The 19,938-nt window shown below is 38.3% G+C and overlaps 1 protein-coding gene across 1 annotated transcript; it reads left to right on the top strand.

The window, feature by feature from the left end:
- The first annotated feature begins 7,279 nt into the window (after positions 1-7,279).
- LOC126875908 (carcinine transporter-like) lies at positions 7,280-18,512 on the top strand. Its single transcript, XM_050638791.1, has 10 exons — positions 7,280-7,407; positions 12,022-12,282; positions 12,584-12,779; positions 13,109-13,386; positions 14,153-14,293; positions 14,400-14,505; positions 15,238-15,341; positions 15,407-15,621; positions 16,017-16,192; positions 16,651-18,512. The coding sequence occupies exons 1-10, from the start codon at positions 7,352-7,354 to the stop codon at positions 16,867-16,869; spliced, it is 1,752 nt and encodes a 583-aa protein (XP_050494748.1). The 5' UTR covers positions 7,280-7,351; the 3' UTR covers positions 16,870-18,512.
- The last annotated feature ends 1,426 nt before the right edge of the window (positions 18,513-19,938 follow it).

Here is a 19,938-nt window from a genome sequence, read left to right as displayed (position 1 = left end):
TTAGGCCTTTCGTCCACGATACTACACTCGGCCATCCTGCAATAACATCTGCCCTCAGATGTTGCGCTCGCTCTCGCTATCGTCTGATGCGTCATCTTCGGCGTTCAGGACCCAGGGTTTCATGAAATCTGCAGTCGTCGAGGTGTGCGCGGGCCCCTCATGCTCCCCTACTTTCTCCACAGTGTAGCGGTCATTTCGCATGGCTCGCGCGACCCGGTACGGACCTAAAAATCTGCCCCCGAGTTTTAACCCTGCGCCGAACTGCGTTCTCTTTATGGCGACAAGGTCCCCCCTTCGATACTGCTTCGCGCTCTTTCTTCTTTTATTGTAACTTCGACGATTCTCCTCTTGAGTTGCGGCGATCTTCCTCTTCGCGTCCTCACGTAGCTCGCGACGTTGTTCTTCAAACCTCGAGGCCCACTCTTCGTCGATCAGCTTTCTAACCTTCGCCTCTTCCCTGACTTGCATTTCGACCCCGACCAGTAGCTGGAAAGGAGTCTTCCCTGTGCTTCTGTTTACGGTGGAATTTAGGTGTTTCTGAACCTGATCGACATGCTTATACCAGTCATCGGGTTTAGGGGCAGTCAGTTTAGTTAGTAATGGTATGAGGGTCCTGTTTATCCTCTCCACCTGCCCGTTCCCCCTCGGCGCCCCCGTCGTGATTAATGAATGCTTTATGTTTTCTCCTTCGCAATACTCTCGGAAAGCGTTGGACGTGAACGCTGTTCCCCGATCGGAGATGATTCGCCGTGAATTCCCAAAAATAGCCGCTTGCTTCTTCAGTCGGTCGACAACATCAGCGGTATTAGTAGACCTGGTGGGATAAAGCCACGTGAACTTCGTGAACGCATCCACCACTACAAAGATGTGCGCGTATCTCTTCTTTGTAGCTGTCATGGGGCCCACATGATCAATATGGTAAGTATCTAACGGCGTGTCGCCTTTGTCCAGCGGATTAAGATATCCCTCTTGCCTGCCTGACTTCCGTTCGGCTAGGATACAGTCGAGACAGTTGGATACCACGCGTTCGACCTTTTCGCGCAACCCCTTGAACCAGAAGTCCTTCTTGACCATAGCTTCGGTTTTGGTAACCCCGAAATGCCCACGCTCGTGCGCTTGCCTGACTACTTGCGTCTGCATCGCCTTCGGTACTACTATTAGCACATCGTCCTTACACTCCTTATACAAAATATCGTTTCTTATCACGTACCCATCGGCCTGACTGCACGTTGCGGCGTCCAAAATCCTACGGACTTCAATGTCCTCGTTCTGTGCCCTTCTCAACCGTGCAATCAGCCCGTCTTCACTCTCCGTTACATACATAGTGCTCGGCAGGGGGTTCCTACTCAGAGCATCTACATGCTGCATACTTTTTCCCGGCCGATGACATACTTGATACTTAAACTCGCCTAGCAACAAGGCCCATCTAGCCACACGCACACACAAGTCTTTCTTTCTCATCGTCATGGCGAACGCTTGACAATCCGTAACAATAGTAAACGGCACACCTAACAGATATACCCTGAACTTCTTCAACGCTTTTACTATTGCTAGCACCTCTAGTTCGTAGCTGGTGTACTTCGCTTCTGCGGGAGTTGTTTTTCCGCTGGCAAAGTAGACTGGATGGAATTTACCGTCGTTCAGATCCAGTTGCATTAATATTGCTCCGTAACCCTCTGCGGACGCGTCAGTATGCAACTCGGTCTCTGCGCCTATTCTATAGAGTGTTAAAACAGGCCCGCTGGTAAGCGCTGCTTTCAAAGTTCCGAAAGCTTCTGATTCCCGATCCCCGAACTTGAAGTCTATCCCCTTTTCCAACAGATCGGTTAAGGGTTTGGCAATCTTCGCGTAACCTCTAATGAATTTTCGGAAATATCCTGTAAGCCCCAAAAAACTCTGGACTTTTCTAACCGATGTTGGCTTGGGAAAGTTTGCAACGGCCTTAGTTTTATGAGCGGACGGCTTTATGGTGTTTCCCGAGACCATGTGTCCCAAATACTCGATTTCCCTCTGCATAAAACGACATTTTTTCCAATTTATGACTAGCCCATACTGCCCAGTTAATTCTACGACCATTTGCAGGCGCCCCCATGCCTTCTCTAAATTCTTCGCAAGGATAATGATATCGTCCATGTACACGATGACAATACCCTTATCCATCAGTTCTTTGTAGATCTTCGATATGTACTTTTGGAAGACAATAGGGGAAATTTTCAGACCAAACGGCAACTTCAGAAATTCGTATTGCCCCGTGGGCGTAACAAAAGAGGTGTACTTCTGGCTATCCTTGTCTAGACTTACGTGGAAAAACCCATTTTTTAGATCTATTGTTGTAAAAAGCTGGGCGCCCTGCAACGCGTCTAAAACGTCTTCAATTAACGGCAACGGAAAATGCGGACACTCAATGAGTTCGTTAAGCTCACGAAAATCGACGCAAACCCTGATGGAGCCATCTTTCTTTCGGACTACCGCTATCGGGCTCGCATACTCCGAGTCTGACGGTTTGATGACACCCTCGTTTGTCCACGCTTCCATCAGATCATCTACTTCCTTTCTTTCCGACGGCGCCAGTCTTCGCGGTCTTCGCGCTACCGGTTTGTCGCTTTTCAGAACTATTTTCGCGGTTATCCCGACGTCTCTCTTCTTCTCCGGCCTATACCCTTTAATAATATCTCGAATCGCTTCACGATAATGCGGTTCTCGTACATGCGACAAGTCGATCTCGTCGGATTGTTCTATCGCGTTTATCCTCAGTACATCCGGCGCGTCCTCGTGACCGTCGGTCTGATCGTCGAGTCGTAAAAATGTCACCTCGCCCCGTTTGACTCGCAACTCTACCTGGTCTAAAAAATCGGTACCTAAGAGTAGACTGTGTCTTGTCATTACCTTATTCGAGACAACATGCAGGGTGACAGTAAAGTCGTACCCGTCGACCGTCATTACCCTTGTAAACTCGCCCCAGGTACTATTGCCAGCGGAACCAAAACCATCGAACCTAAGTTTGCAGTTTCCTAACCTCGCATACTCATCCGCTCGTATGAACGTAAGGTCACTACCTGTATCCACTAACGAGACAAACCTGCAGCCATCTATCGACACGTCCTTCACGTACTTCTTCCTCCCCGGTCTTGAGATTACGTAAGTCTTTACTTGTCGCGCTGTACAATTCGCCGCCACATGTCCAAACTCGTTGCATTTGAAACACTTCATACCTTTCCCTTTCTCCGGGCACTTAACCCTTAGATGATCCTCACTACCGCAAATGGAGCATCTTCTTTTCTTCATTGCGTCTACAAATTGACTGGGCTTCCCGTTCTTCTGGGTTTTAGCCGGCTTCACAATCGACTTTGCTCTGCGATTCTTCTGCTCTTCGTACATCACTAACCTCTTCCTCAACTCTTTGATTGACGTAGCGCCGTACAATACAGCCTTATTGTTCTCGCCGTCTATTATTCCATCCACTATGTATTCCACCTTTGCTTCCTCCTCCATGTCCACATGGCTGGCTATTTCGAGCATGCGGTACATGTAAGCCAAACATGCTTCATCACTCTCCTTTTTCGTTTCTTCAAGTTTCTGATGAACTTGCCTACTGTTGACTTTCCTCGAAAATTCTTTCACTAGCCCCCTCTTCAACTCATGCCAAGTCCTGGCATGACACTCGAAGCTCGCGAATATTTTCGCTGATCCCTTCAGCAGCTTCCTGGCGTAGACTGCCTTCTGCCCATCCGACCACATGCACGTATCAGCGACTTCCTCGAACGACTCGAACCATCGTTCGACATTTTCACCTCTGTTGCCACTAAACGACTCTAATGCATCTTCGACGTCTCTAAAACTCAGTGTCGAACCAACACATGCCCTTCGACAACATTCGTCACGGTCCTGATGCACCCTTCGCGTATCTCTCTTGTATCCTCTTGCGTTTTTCTTGTCATCTTCATCCTCACTTTCGTCGTCGCTTTCTTCTTCCGACGATATGTCGTTACCATCCATGGCCGCTTGTAGCCGTGCGCGTAATTCTACTTTTCTTCCCGTCGTTTTTAAACCCAAACTAGCGAGGCGCTCCTTCAACTCCTTCGTATTCATTTTCTCAACATCTTCATCTTCGTTACAATCACGCTCAGCTCTCTGTACATTTTCTAAATCTCGTTGACCGGTTAGCTCTTCACCGCCCGTCGATCCCTTACGATACGATTGTCCAGCCCTACACGCCCGATTCAGCCTTGCAATCAGCACTGACCTCGCACCCGATATAGGGAGGTCCATTCGCGCGAGCTTACTCCTCAGCTCCTCCAGCGTCGAACCCTCTTCACCCGACAATCGCTCGTCCCCGACGTTTGCCATTTTTCACACTACACAAACTTAAACCGTCAACGATATCGTCTTTTACCGCACCGGTAAATTCACAACTAGCTCGAATAGCTCTGTTAAATCGTTTCGTTTTGTCTGTCTTGTCCAATCCCGGCTGAGCCCCCAAAAATATGTAATATCGTGATATAATGTGTTTACAAAGAGTGGACAATAGAGATGTTAATCAGACAGAAAAAGACGATTGTTGTTCAACCTGAACTATTCACGCCAAACGCACAGAAAACAGCGCAATCCACACTCTCTCGGCAACGCCACTCGCAACCTCTGTCTCCGCTCAGCTCGCACTCGGCTCCTCGACTCGCACTCTGCTTTTCGACTAACGCTCTGGCCGTTGCCGCATTCTGTTGTCTTTTTCCTAGGCCCACCGCACACGTGTTCTGCAGGCGCTCGTGGCCAGGGTCACGTAGGTCTTTTCCACGAAACTATGCACTGGAAAAGACCGATGACACATTGATGGGTCCGACGACGCCTCGGCTCTCGCGACATTGTTCATAGTTCGCCCGATATTTCTTAGGCCTTTCGTCCACGATACTACATTAATATAGAGTGGAATAGATACACCATTGAGGATTAAATGTTTTTAATCTTTCGTTTCTAAGCTTTAATTAATTACGTTTCAGAGTTACTCGAATGAACTATATCTTAAAGAATAAAATTCGAGTTTGATTATGTGTTCGTAAAACTTGGATTAAATTTGAGTTATTGCCACTTCAAGACACTTCGTTACAATAATCATTGTAAATAAAATTAAGAAGTTAAGTAAAACTAGGAACATTATATTTGTCTACGATTTTTTACATTTCTGCGAGACGCACATGTTTCATTGCTAACGAAATAATTAAGTTTATTATAAAATATGAAGGTAAATACGCTTCGTATTAGCAAGTTAATTTTCGAAAGCTAAATGTAGATATTATTATTTGAATGTCATAAATACCCGATACAACAAGTACATACATGAAGTGACACACACTTGTGTATTCATGAGTTTTTAATTGCCTTCTACGAGTTTACGAATTATAAAATTTTATAATTACAAATTACACACTCGAATGATAGATTATTTAAATATTTAAATACGTGTAATAAAATTTCGATTTATTCGATAAATATTATGTTCAGATAAACTCTCCGTTTTGTCTACTTTTCATATCTTTTGGAATCTTGTTAAAAAATAATGAAAAATGGGGTTCGTTATAAATTCATGATTTAGTTAACGATGTTCAAGGACGTTTAATCTGAAGGATCAGAAGGAAAATCACGATCGTTACGAGACAACGTGAGAAAATTTAATGCCGCAGATTGTCTGAAATCAGCCATAATCGCATTGTTACTTACTGAGCGATTCTTAGATCCTTTAGTTCTGTTTGTTTTGCCGACGAAACACGTATAACATAATCTGTTACCGATACTAGGTGATAAATGAACAATAAGGAAGTGAAACTGGTAAATTCCATGAAGGAATACATTATCAGTTTGGAAAAGATAGATGATCAAGATAGATCACGATCATTATGTATTAGTATGGTAAAATGAAGACTGAAATATTTGCACGATATTACAGTAAATAATTAATAACAGATTTCGTGTTAATAAAATGATAAAAAATATTAAATTTAGGTTTAATATTTTAAGCATTTAAGAAAGATGGAACAGAAAACTGTGATAGGCTTTGATCTTTGAGTATTAGATGGTACGATAAGTATCGTTTTCGAAAAAAGAGTATTAATAAATGTAAAGCATTTTAAAAATGAAAATTTTCCATTAGCAAATTTCTCGTCTCTTCTAGTCAGAAATTAAAATTGAATGAACTGTTTTTGGGTAATATTATGGAATTCTCTTTAGTTACGTGTTTATAATACATAACAGAAATGTATCTATTATTCAAGATCCATCGTTCTACTGTTATGGAAACCAGAAGCGAACACAGATTTCCCTCAGTCCGACCTCTACACAGTCAGTGAAAGCATTTTCATACAACAAAGTAAAGATAAAAAATTTTCCTTCGACGACGCAATGCGATTCCAGTCACGTTGCTTAATGATCTATCAAGGTAGACAGGATTCTTGAGGAACCAATGTAATTACGTGACTACGATCATAATTTTTCTAAGGTCTCTGTACCCATAAACAATATTGTGATCCCGTTTGTTATTTAATATAATTACTTATATCTAGTTATATTTAGTTATTAAATATTAGCATGATTTACTATATGTAATTCAGTAAATCGGTACAAGATCTAAAGAAAATATTTTTTACGTATGATTTTGACGAACTTTGTGTAAAAATCTATAAAACTAGAAGTTGCTTAGTTTATATACAGATAAAGAAAAGCATCGTTTATATCGTCGAGATATCACATTTATATCATTTTAAAAATAAAAATTCTTTATCAAAGCGAAGAACATTTTCATAAAAAATTACGAACAGAATATCTCGATTCTGCAATCTACTGTAAACAAGATAAGTATCGATAATGAATAAATCTTGACATTGAATTTTATTCAAAAAGTTACAGTGATATCAAATAATCCGTAATGACATTTATTACTCCAATCATATCAGTCAACTACTACCTACCGCGTAATACGCGATCGATTTTCAAACGCACCCCCCTCCCTCCCCCCACCAAATAGAGTTTCCAGTGTAATTCTGTTATTCTTGAATCTTCGGCTTGTTTTTCATTTTTTAGCTCACTTTAAAATTTCTTCTGGCTTCAATTGTGCTACGATTTAAAGTTTTCCGTGTATACGTTTAGGACGTTACTGCGTGCGGAAATAGTACAGAAGGCCTCTAATTATACCGTCTACAATATTATTTATAGACTTTGAATCATATAGTACGTAAGTATGTAATTGTATATCTGTCGCGGTTCATTTTATCCTTCTCTGTTGCGCGAACCAGCGGTTAGGAGCGACACTAAATCAAGTGGGAATGAAACTCGTTGAAACAACGCTAGACATGGTAACGGATCCATGACTGTGCTTCTGTTATTATCAACGCCAGTAACGGTTAAACCTATTGCATGTGTGTAAGTTGGAAGTTACGTACATAACTTATGCACACCCGTTGTGTGTTTCGCGATCCCATATTTCTTTTAATTTGAATTTTATGAAACTTTTTGTTCGATAATTGATGTGCCATATTACATCCGTCACATTCAATGTTATATGGTGTAATTTCTTCAGTTGTGGTGTTATGTAAGTTACGAGGTCATTCCTGTGTTTGGACATGTGTTTGGAATGTAGTGTGTATCTTTCTCTTCGTATGTACATAGTGAGTAGAGACTGTCTGTCTTTCGCTAGAAGAATATTCTGCATATAGTTATTTACTGTTCTTGATATTTGATTTTGGAAATTTAATTTTCGCTTTGCTTGTATCTTCGAGCGTAAGGTGAAATTTGTACAGACATATCTAGTAATTTGTTAATCGTACTGTTCGAAATTATTGTGTGTGTGACTATTTCGGTGAATATAAACTACGAAAACCTGTCCTTGATTTTTTATGGTAACAAAGCAGTCTTTTCAGAAGAAACAATATTCATAAATCAGTCCCTTCGCAAAAAGCTAATTCTACGAATCTTGTTAGAAGAAACCGGTTGACGAAACTACGTGTCCCTTCAGGAGAGGTCTAATTTATAGAGGTAGCTTGCAAGAAAAAACCAATCTCACAAAAAGCTTGAGCATTCTTAATTAATCCTCTTTAGAATTCAATTACATTTATGCCTTTTGTAAATATTAATTCTAAAATAACGATGCTAACATTTCTAACCTACAGAGTATCAACAAATAACATAACGCAATTCCCCATTTCAATTAAATATGAAAAATATACTAAAGTCGATCCAAGATCAAACCCGGCAAAACAAACGACAAATTTACCTGAAAAATCCACTGAATTCGTTTCAATACATCCGTTATTTAAATTGCAAAAATCAGTTGTGTTTCAACGTCAATTTTTAACACCGTCCATATATCGCAATTTTAGTACGCGACAAGACGACAATACAATTCATTTCAACACCATTGAAAACTTTGGCTGGCTTCGGACAACCGGTTTCCGGCGTGGCGCCACTATGCTTTGGAGAAACAAGGAAATACATATGTATGCACCTTGCTTTTTGTGAGACAGAAGAACTCTGTGTCTCTGTTCTACCAACGTCGCTGTTGCGACGATTTGCCGCAAACCTAAATGGAGTTCGATCAATGGCAACGCGAGCACGTGGTCCTCGATGTTCGCGATCGGAAAATCGTGTTTTCCAAACTATTTCTAGTTTCGCCGGTTCCACTGTCAATCAACGTTTCTTCCTTTGGTTCCGTTTCTCTTCGATTCTCTCCTTTTTTATTGGCAAACACGTGTCACCGAGTATCGTGTTCGTCTTCGCTAAGCAAGCTTCTATATCAGCGATACGCGAGCCGGTTTCCCCTTCATATTTGTACAAGACTTCGTGAACATCGGACATTTTTCTCCTCTCTTTTCGAATAAGAAAATCCTATCGTTGTTTAACTAACAATTGCATTTCTTTAAATGGAAATGTGGTCGTGTCTCCTTTATATTTTCAATTAGCCAGGGAATTTAGGTTTATTGCCGTGGAAACTTGATCGGTCGTTTACGTAAGGATCTGCGACTCTGCTTTATCTTCGAGGAAAATTTCATCGAATACAATCGTTTCACTCAATGATTGGATCAGTCGAAAGGGAGATTCCGTGACTGCCTGTATAAATATTGATCATAGTGTCTCTTAAAGGGAAGCTGTAACAATCTTGTTGATTTAACTACTGATCCTACTTTATCCTCGAGAAAAATTACTTACTTTGATTGTTTGACCATTAATTTTAGCGTTTCTTCGAGGGAAACAGTGTTGATCGCTCGAGTCTGCTTCTTTCTCAAGGTAAATTGTATTTACTATTTACTCGATCAGCTATTTTATTTTCTTTTCCCGGAGAAACCTTGTTTCTCGCCTGTTTGACCATCCGCGCTATTTCTTCTTTGAGATAAACTGCAGCGATTATTCGTGTAATCAACAAATCTACTTTTTCTTTCTTTACGAAGGAAATCGTGTGTTTAACGAAATCTCGCTTGTTTAGTCATTGATTCCGCTAACTTTTCCAAATAAATCGTCAATCATTCGCTCGATTGCCAATTCTAATTTTGCTTCGAAGCAAACTGCGTTGATTATTTGTATAACCTTTTTAATAGAAACTGTTTTTCGCCTATTTTATCGCCAATTTCCTTTTCAAAATAACATGTATTAATTATTCGTTTAATCGCAGATTTTATTTTATTTTATTTCTATTTCTATTTCGTTTTATCATCGATTTTCCGCCGTCTTCAAAGAAACCCACGTGAATTACTTTAATTGCTTTTTCAAACTAATTTTATTTCTTTACTTTTAAATTAAGAAGCAGCAACGAAAATGCTACAATAACGGAAAAATTCTTCGGTTATCTCCAGAAAGAACACGAAGGTATCGAACTTAGTGTATTGAGACATTTTGTTCGTTGGAAGTTAGTCGACGACATTTGGAACGGAAAGATACATTTGACATGATTTAGTGTGACGTTGAGAGAGAAAAATGGTTTGATCGAGGGTGCCCTTAATTACTAATTTCATAACTTGCTGTTAATCGATCTGACAGTGATATTAGTGGATGTGGTTGGTAGTGCCTGATTAATCGTGATCGATATTTTGAACAAAGAGCAACGAGAAACGATCAGTTTGGAGTTTCACTTTGACGTCGTGAGACTATCGTTAATTAGACATAGAAGAATCATTTGGTGACAGGTAAGGGTTTCAACTTCTGTATTCATTTTCTTCTATAGACTGAATTTAATTTTTCGCTTTGATAATCGTTTATGAAAGAGAAGCGATAATTATTAGTTCTACCTAAGAATGTTACTAATAAATTAGGAAAAAAAAATTTTGATTGGATTCTTGATAACGAGTGAAAATTAATTTAAAAGATTGTATTTGGAATTTTGAGAATCGATCGAGTCCTCAGTTTCAGTGCAATGTAACGTTATCAGTCGCGTGAGTTTGGCTCATATGTGATTTATGTGCAAGCTAAATGTTTCCAACAAATTGTAGCATATTGATTTCTCAAAGTACTGTATCAAATGTCTTGTAATTATAAGCAATTGTTTCGTTTGGACGATCAAGGGTAATATACTCTATTTTTTATTTTAAAAATGCCGCCATTTGTGTAGACGTACACACGCAAGTATTTATTATGTAGACACGATGGCTCGTAGACACGAACGTTTCTCGTTGTCGTATTTTCCAAACAGGTCAGTTATTTCGAGCACTCGACCACTTTCTCGCTCCTGACAATGACATTAGTCATTCTAATCGATGTCTCGAAATCGATGGTTCTTCTGTCAGCTATTTCGTTTCCGTGTTTATTCCATATGATAATATTGTTTCACGTATTCGCTTAAATTTAATTGGCAAATGATTAATTTCCCTGAATCCATTTTCAAGTAAACATATCAGTTTAACCTTTTGCTCTATCTGATACGAAAATGAACAATTTGATATAAAAATTTTGCGAAAGATCGATATATTATTTTACTTTTAACTTGGAAATCGTTCTCTTAATTTTTCAATATCTAATTAACCACCTCAGTCCCTAAGACCGTCTGTTTTAACGAATGGTAAATAATCAAATAATTGCGTTGATACATCAGAAGTACCATCTTCTTATATCCCTGATATTAGTGTTAAAACAGGTTTGAAAAACCTTCAATTATTTCATTTATTCTTAGCCTTCGATGGCTTAAAATTTTCTCGGTTATTTTCCAATAGAGTTCAATATATTGATCGAAAACTTAGTTTAGCTAAGCACTGTAACCGGAAGTCACCCTTAAGTCGCCGGGTAAGAGGATTACGAGTAATAAACAAACAATATTAATCAGAAAATTATTCCATTCAATTTTTCTCCTGCATTTAATTAAATATGACAGAGTCGACAAACTTTCCTTCGGTTCTTCTATCTCATTTGCAAATCTATAATATCGATATCCAAACGATAACTCGAACACCATTAACCAGCACTCGAGGCTATTTCTTTCGTCGAAACTTTCCTCAGATATGTAGATATCACGTTGACATCGCCGCGTATACCGAATCAGCCCTTTTTAAAGATGATCTCGCGAGCGTGGTTCGTATGCAATTCAATTTGAACGAGTCGCGTGTCACGATTCACTTGACTCCCGGCACAGTAATTGGCCGGCACTCGAGCAAACACTTACGCTTAATTTAACGTTTAACCGAATCGAAAACAAAGCGAACAGTTGCCGGACTTCGCTCGTTCTTTCAGTTCATTTCCGAACGTCTTTCGATCAGCATATCGGGTCTCCTCTTTCATCTCCGTTGCCTTTCAAAATCTAAAATCATAATTGAGACTTTGCTGCTCGAACTATGGAAGGGGAAAACGTGAATGACGGGTAAGATTGTTCCTGCGTTCTGTCAGAAAATAATTTCCTGTTTGTGGGAGAGGAAAGGAGCATTGTAATTGGAATTACAGAATGTGAAACATCAAAGGAACTGCCGAATGACATTTATTTCAAAGACTAGAAGACTGAAAACTTTGTTATACGACTTTTATACTGCTACGCCAGGAAATCAAGGATGGATTCTGTTTCAGCGAAATGAAGGACGAGAAGAGTAACTCTATATTGCCCACTGAAGCGACTCGATTGAGACCAAGATTGGAAAGTTTCGATGATGTTCTGCCGTATGTCGGTGACTACGGGAGATATCAATGGCTGTTGTTATTGTCGTTACTACCTTATGGCGCGACGTACACGTTTCTGTATTTCTCGCAATTTTTCATTACGATTATTCCCACGGAACACTGGTGCAGGATAGACGAATTAGTAAACTCGAATTTCACCGAAGAAGAGAGGTAAGTATGTATAATGAAGGAAAGAAAGAAAAGGAGATATACGTAGCAACGAAAGCTCCTTTAAACTTTGAACGATATTTTTGATTGTTCGTAGAAAGTGACTTTAAAATATTGTGAAAAATATGCGAGATATCGCGATTTCTGGAATTTCTCGAATTTTCGAACATTTCGAAAATTATTAGAAAATATTGTAGAAAAATTTCACGATAAGATACAAGATATTTTTGGATTACTCTGTCTGGACTTTGGTTCTTATTTTAATAATTAAAATGATCAATCATCTATCGTATGGGATGTTTAGGATTAAGATAGCGATTCCAGTGACGAACGTTTATCCTTATTACGAACAATGTCAACGGAAGGACGTAAACTTCACAGAGCTGTTGAAGAGCGATAAGAGCCTGAGCTCATCGGGCTTCCAAACAAACAAAACGATAAAATGTACTCAATGGGAGTATAATTTTACGCAGATTCCATATCCTAGTATAGGAACTGAGGTGAAGTATTCACATCGTTGTCTGAATCGCATGCTTCGAAATTCTTACACTTCTGCTGCGTTCTTTGGGTCATTTCCGATCTAATCTAACCTTGTTATAGTAAATTTCATAAGTTTAAAGAAAGTATAAGACGATAATTGTTAGTACGGATAATTCCTCGTTCCGATTTTACGCGAACGTTTTTTTCAGAGCATAAAGAACTCTTTCATTCATCGAACTGCGAGCAGAATCGAGATATAAAAATTCGAAGACCGCAGCAGGATTAAAATTATATTCTGAAAAATATGAATCTGGTTTTTCGCTGACTAACTCTTAACCTTGGTGATTAGCTAGATTGGGTATGCGACCGAGAATACCTCGTATCAACGGCGCAGGCCATCTTCTTCTGCGGATCCATCATCGGTGGTTTCCTAGTCGGTTGGATCGCCGATCACAAGGGTCGTATCCCAGCTTTAATGTTCTGCAATGGTATCGCCCTTTTTGCCTCCATTTTCACTGCCAGCGCAAATAGTTTTTGGTCATTCGCCGTCTGTAGGTTTCTCACTGGACTGGCGTTCGATAACTGTATCAACATTCCTCTGATTATCGGTAAGCCTTCTACGAAGTAGAAAGTGCGAGAGGTTCGACCGATAAGCCAATGTTTCAGTCACGCGAGAGATAACGTTAGTATGAAGTCAATGTTTCTATTACGTGAAAGATGATGTTGCGTGAGAAATTTTTGATGAATTGTTCCTCGAAGATAATTTTGACGTTGCTGTACTCGATTGAACTATACGGTTCGAGTTCTTGATTCAAGAGCTTTTGCCACCACCAGAGATGAATATATTGATTTTGTTATTGTTAAAGATCGTTTCATCGATTTTCATGTCGTCGAGGATAGTTATATCTTGATATTCTTAAATCGAGTTATACAAGGTGGTTGGTAATTGGTGGTACAAGCGGAAAGAAGTCGAAAATATAGAATACAAATTTTTTTTTTTAATTCTTCCATCGAGACAACGATCTACAGTGAGATCCGTTATAACGAGACGCGATAAAGTGCACGCGTATCGAGCGAAAATTCAAAGTCGATTTTCTCGAAAACAAAGCCTCGAACGAAAAACGTTTATTCTATATTTTCGACTTCTTTTTTCGCGTAGAATCACTCCCTTTCCGCTTGTACCATCAGTTACCAACCACTCTGTATATTCGTTCGAAATGAAAATTATCACAAAATTTTCAACACGTAATTCGTTTAAATACGTTAGAAGCAAAACACGTGTATTATGTAGCGCTTTTTGTTATACGGACCAGCTCAAACTCGGAAAATTCACGTTTGCAGAGTAAACGGATTAATTTAAAATCGGAATTATATTTATAATCTTACAATTATCCTACAACTACATCGCAGTGGCCAGTACAATTTTACCATGGATAGCCTATTATATCGCAAACCGGAGATATTTTACTTACGTTACTGCCATACCGCTGTTATCTGTCGCTATCACACCGTGGATTCTTCCCGAGAACGCCCGGTAAGTAAACTCCTAATCGTTCGATTATTCGAATTCTCAACTTGCGCTTTGAGATTTATGCAAATTTACTTATCGATCCATATCACTCGTATTTGCTCTGTTCAAGCTGGTACGTTTCCAACGGGATGATGGACAAGGTTGTTGAGAAACTACGGAGAATAGCTAGGATCAATCGTAGAAATCCAGACTCGCGTATTTACGATATATTAGTTGTAAGTTCGATCAAATAGAATTCTAGAAAGCTTACGCGAAATCATACGGTACAGTACTTGAATCTGTGCTGACAGATATATTTGATTCACGTCGAAAACACACAGACTCGCGAATGTATTTTAACATGCATAGACAGGTTTTAAAAATGAAACGCGATGAAAAATGAAATATGAAATGAAACTTGACTGTCGCGATTCCATTGTGGTATTATATCGATCTCGTACAAAATTTGAAGTAAATCTGGGAATTTATATAGAAATTATAAAATATTTACAATTTACAAGTACAATCGGGGATAAAAATAAGCTGCTATAGTTAATGGAAATAGATGTGAAGAAAGTATAATCAAATTAGTATCAGCCTCATATACTTGAGTTTTATTTATTATATTTCCTTCTAATAATATGCAGATAGTTCAGCAAATGATTGAAATGAATTTTTACATTTTCTCCACTAATCCACTTAGTTTTGTTCCCGACTGTATTTCGGATCAGAAAAGTATTTAATCAACCAACCACCCATTATATTAATAAATCTCGATATCAAAAGCCATGCCGACTAATTCCATAAAACAGAATGCAAAGTGCCACTGTTCGTGCTATCTATTAATGACGAATACAATGAAAATAAAATTTCTTTTCAGTGTGTTATGAATTTTGAACTGTGTAAGGGCTAAAGGCACGACTCGTATTATATCTTTCGTTAATTATTCTCGAAATAAATTCTTGCAGAGTAACATGGAGGCACCGGACAAAATTCAAGAATCAGCGACGCTGCTCGATCTGTTCAAAACGCCACGGTTGGCGAGAAACACTATTCTTCTAGTTGCATTCTGGCAAGTATAAGATACGAGTTCATGTTGCGATAAAACCTTCATAAATAACCGATACAATCTTGTAGGTGTTTTACCCTGATCTCGTTCGACGATCACGTGTATTCATTAAAACTTATCCAGAGCTCGGTGTTCGTGTCGTTCTCGATCGCCTGTGCCACAGAACTTCCAGCTGGGTTATTACTCGCCCTGTTGCTCGACCGATGGGGTCGTAGACTCTGCGGATTTCTCACGATGGCAATGACCTGTGTACTCAGTATCGCTGAACTTATGCTGCATTCCAGTAAATATATCGATCTGTTTATTAAAGTAAAATTAAAACGATTATAATGACGTATTATTGAGAAAAATCTGAAATTAAGTTGATGATGAATGTAAAAGAATTTTGGCAACTTCGAAGGTATTAATCTTGGAAAATAATTATTTTGATGGAACTAGAATTTAGGAATTATTAGGAATTAATTTAGTGGCGAAATTGAAAGAGGTGTGCACATTTTAGAAGCAATAATTTTCTATATGTTGGTTTTCTAGAATTTGGAGATTTATAGAAGTTTAAAGTTTGTGTGAAATTTTAATTTAATTTTGATTAAGCTTCGATCGGACTATATTTTTAATTAAACTTACAATCAAGTATTGTGTATCCAGGATTAATTTTGTATTTTTTAATTTATTCCCCAGTGCTCGCGAAATTAGTAATGTCAATATTGTCGCGATTCTGTCTGAACATGGCAGCCAATGTTGGTCTTCAGTATGCAGCAGAACCTCTGCCCACGCCAGTCAGATCGCAGGGCGTATCTTTCATTCATATTTTCGGAATAGTTGCACACTCTTTGGCGCCATATATCACTGACTCGGTAAATAAATATTTATACTACTATTGTTGTTACAACATTTTTGAAACACCGCTAAGCACATCCACGTTCAACTTCTCTTTAATTTATTCCAAAAGATACAATAAGCGCTATTAGAAATTATGAAAAAGCTCTCATGTAAATTTTCTCATGATAATGTAAAATAGTTTTTTTCTTACCTTAAAACAAGTTGTTTCCTGAAGAAGTTAAATATTATAAAAATCTGATCAAAATATTTCTCACTTTCTAGAAAGCCCGTTTTGGAAGTTGCAACCAACGCTTTTCTTTAACTGATCTTTAATCAAAAAATTGAAATTTAAAATAAAAAATGATGGAATAACTTAAGATATGAAACTATATTGGTTGAAACTTTCTAATGAAACTTTTTAAATGAGAAATACTTTGACCAGATTTTCATGGTATTTAACCTTTGCTCATATAAATTAATATTTGTTCATTAGGCTGCAATTTGGGAGGGATTTCCAATGCTCATTATCAGCACGGTGTCCTTTTTTGGCGCTGCACTGGTTTTGTTCTTGCCGGAAACTGTCGGCCAGAATCTTCCTCAGACTATCAAGCAAGGCGAAGAATTCGGAAGGGACCAACATTTCTGGTCGTTGCCTTGCTACCATAAGACACACTTCAATGGACATCAACACTATCACTCCTGTGAACGATAATTATCTGATTTTTAATAATAATTCAATTAAAAAACACGAAGGAGGATTCGTGTTTTTTTAGAAGTAACAATATTACAAGCGGATCAGTCTGACGATTTTTGTACGAGAAAAAATCGGAACATATTATTTTTCTATTCTCCTACATTAATTTTTATTTTTATCGTTTACGTTTAAGAATTTGTAAGCCTTAATTCTAAAAAGAGCGAGCTTAGAAATCGTGTTCCTATATAATTTTTATTATTATCTTTTAAGAGCTTTTATAATTTTAATGCTAATTTTCACTTGCGTTACGCACGTTCGAATCGTTCAGCGGTTGGTGCTAATTTGATATTCAAAGATATTACGTAGAATAATATCGAAAATGTTACGTAAATTAATAATTACGTAATTTATTAATTACGTAAATAATAAATTAGGGAGATTTAAATTTTTGATTCCTTTAATGTTTTTAACATTTTTTACTGGAATATATTGGACAAAATCTTATTTAAAAAAATAGTACGTTTAGATAATTTTTCTTTGTGAAAAGAAACAGTTTTATATCTTTTGAACGATTATCCACGTATTTTTAACGATTATTTATCTATTCGTTATATTTTTTGTACGATTTTAAATAACGTACAATATTAATAAAATCCAAGCTTGAAGACTTTTTAAATTATTGTTATAATTTCTTCAGCACCAACTGCTGGACTTTTATCTATCTAAAACGAGTTGTACGTACATTAAAAAAAAAATAACTCTAATTGACTGTTTCTATGGTTTAGGAAGAAGAAAAAAAGAAAGGAAAGAATATTGTAAGCAAATCGTGCCATCGTATGACGATCAGTGTTCGTCGTTGTGCCAATAACAACGCAATCAATCTGAAGAAACCTATTCATAGTATTCATAATCATCACTCACGTATATATTCGCGTATACACTCACGTCCATAAGATTGATTCACCGAATAAAACTTCCATAAACCTTAATATAAGAAACAATTCTACTTTTTATTTGCACACACATCGACGAATCCCCCGAACAAAAATAAACTGCTAAATATCTCTATAATTAAATACATTAATGCTCGATGATCCTCGTTCATCGTTATACGTCTAATCTAACTCCATCCTATAATTAGGAGATAACGATCACTTATGTTACAATGTATTAACCCTTAACAGCCGAACTTAATTATAATTAATTATAGAAAATGAAATGCTTCATTATACGGATATTTGAAGTAATATTCTGTATTATACAGGGTGTCTGGTAATTGATACTGTGATAACCAGTGGTTAGTTAATATGGTTAATAACCAGTGGTACAGAATAATACTATGTGAAAGGATCTGTTGAAAATATAGAACGAGAGATTTTCGTACGACGTTCGAGAGAATGAAATTCTGAAGCTTTGTCAACTCGTGTTCACACGACATTCACGAAACATATTCAAAATTTATTTTCTCGCAAATACGAAGAATCATCAGTTACGAAACACTCTGTACTATATCACATTATTATATCACTATCGTATTGATAAGAAATGTCGATATTATAACTCCTTAAGACTCCCTTAATATTTATTTGCGATTCAGCTTAATATGTATTGGCCCTGTGTAATTTCAAGATTAAAAATATAAAAGAATTCATTCCTGATTACGATATCGTACATGATTTACAAAATCATCGACCGTCAAGGATTAAATGAGAATTCTTTCGTCCAGAATTATTTTCCAGACGATCGAATTATTATCCATTGCATCACGAGGATCGAACTAACTTGTAGCCTTGAACAATTATGTACAGTTGAATCTCTAGCGTAGGAATATTTCAAAGAATCTCAGGTTTTGAGGAACGATAGCTGATATTTGCAACGAACAATAGTATGTCTTTTTAATCGGTAACTGAAAGCAGGGGCTAGTCTCATAAGTACGCGAATGATTCTAACGATCGAATGATTCTAGTTGCTAGAATCATTGTTTAAAGGTGGTATAACGGAGATTGTGCGCTTAAGACGAACAGGTCGGAGGATCGAAAGGAACGAGATTGGAAATATTCGCGTCTCTTCGCGAATCAGAATTTTACTATTTCTAATTGAACACGTGACGGAGTTTCGATCTGTTTCAAGTAACATTTAAACCTGAATGTTACGCCGGGCGACTCTCTGCCTGGCCCAGGTCACACACCGCGGGCCAGACGGACACCAGATGTCCGCTCTTCCGTACGGCGTACCCTCAATAGCCTTAAGCATCCGTCATAAACCCGAGTCACTTGCCTGCTAAGGTCCTTCAAACAAACATCTGTTTCCGAGGAATTTCTCGAGACTATTGTCTACCACGGCTTAACTAAGGAAAGTTGGTTTTTCGCACGTACGCCGCAACTGTCCTCCCACTAACCACTTTCTCTCGAGGGCGGTTGAGACCCTTCGTTTAACCAATTAGAAACAAAGCCTATTCCCTCACTCTCCTAAATAACATCGGCACCAACAAATCCGATGGTCCCGTGCGCTAGACACACCCACCCTTAGCTTTCCTCCGAGACAGCATCGTCTCCCAAGACGGTACTGATTTTACATCCTTCGAACGGTCAACATCCTTCGAGCGGGTAGACACACCCGCAGATCAGTCACTCATTCATCTCGTACATACGCACCAGTGTAACTGCCTTCGTTATAAGTTGTGGAATAAACGGTGAAATATAACTTACTATACTGTGTCATATTCATTCAACCACCTCTGTTATCTTAACCGAAACAGGGGAACGACTACTTCGCGGCGTCGATTCATCGAATCGTAGCGAGAATTTACGCCTCTCGCTGACGCGTTTTCCTCGCGACCGCGTCTCTCCGCGAACGGTCGTAACACTGAGCATTTTCAAAATTAACTCATTATCTATCAATTTTTCTTCTAAAATTTGTATATAATTCTATAAATTATTTACTGCTTTTTCCATTGGATTTAAACAGAACAATTTCGGAAGAATGTCGAACATTATGTTAATATCCTTTGTATTAAAAAAAATTCCTGCTTAAAAAGATCCTACAACTTTCATTTTTTAATCTCAATTAGGTATGATGGTAGCTAAT

Source organism: Bombus huntii, unplaced genomic scaffold (genome assembly GCF_024542735.1).
Source record: "Bombus huntii isolate Logan2020A unplaced genomic scaffold, iyBomHunt1.1 ctg00000060.1, whole genome shotgun sequence".
NCBI lineage: Eukaryota > Metazoa > Arthropoda > Insecta > Hymenoptera > Apidae > Bombus > Bombus huntii.
The sequence above is the reverse complement of the archived record's forward strand: the minus strand, read 5'-3'. Positions and strand labels throughout refer to the sequence as shown.

Excerpts from the sequence above, each read along its gene's own strand:
- LOC126875908 (XM_050638791.1), top strand. The coding sequence starts at position 7,352 with ATGACTGTGCTTCTGTTATTATCAACGCCAGTAACGGTTAAACCTATT. Across the intron at positions 13,387-14,152 it reads GGTAAGCCTTCTACGAAGTA|CTACAACTACATCGCAGTGG; the intron begins GAAAGTGCGAGA and ends CTTACAATTATC. Across the intron at positions 15,342-15,406 it reads ATTCTTCTAGTTGCATTCTG|GTGTTTTACCCTGATCTCGT; the intron begins GCAAGTATAAGA and ends ACAATCTTGTAG.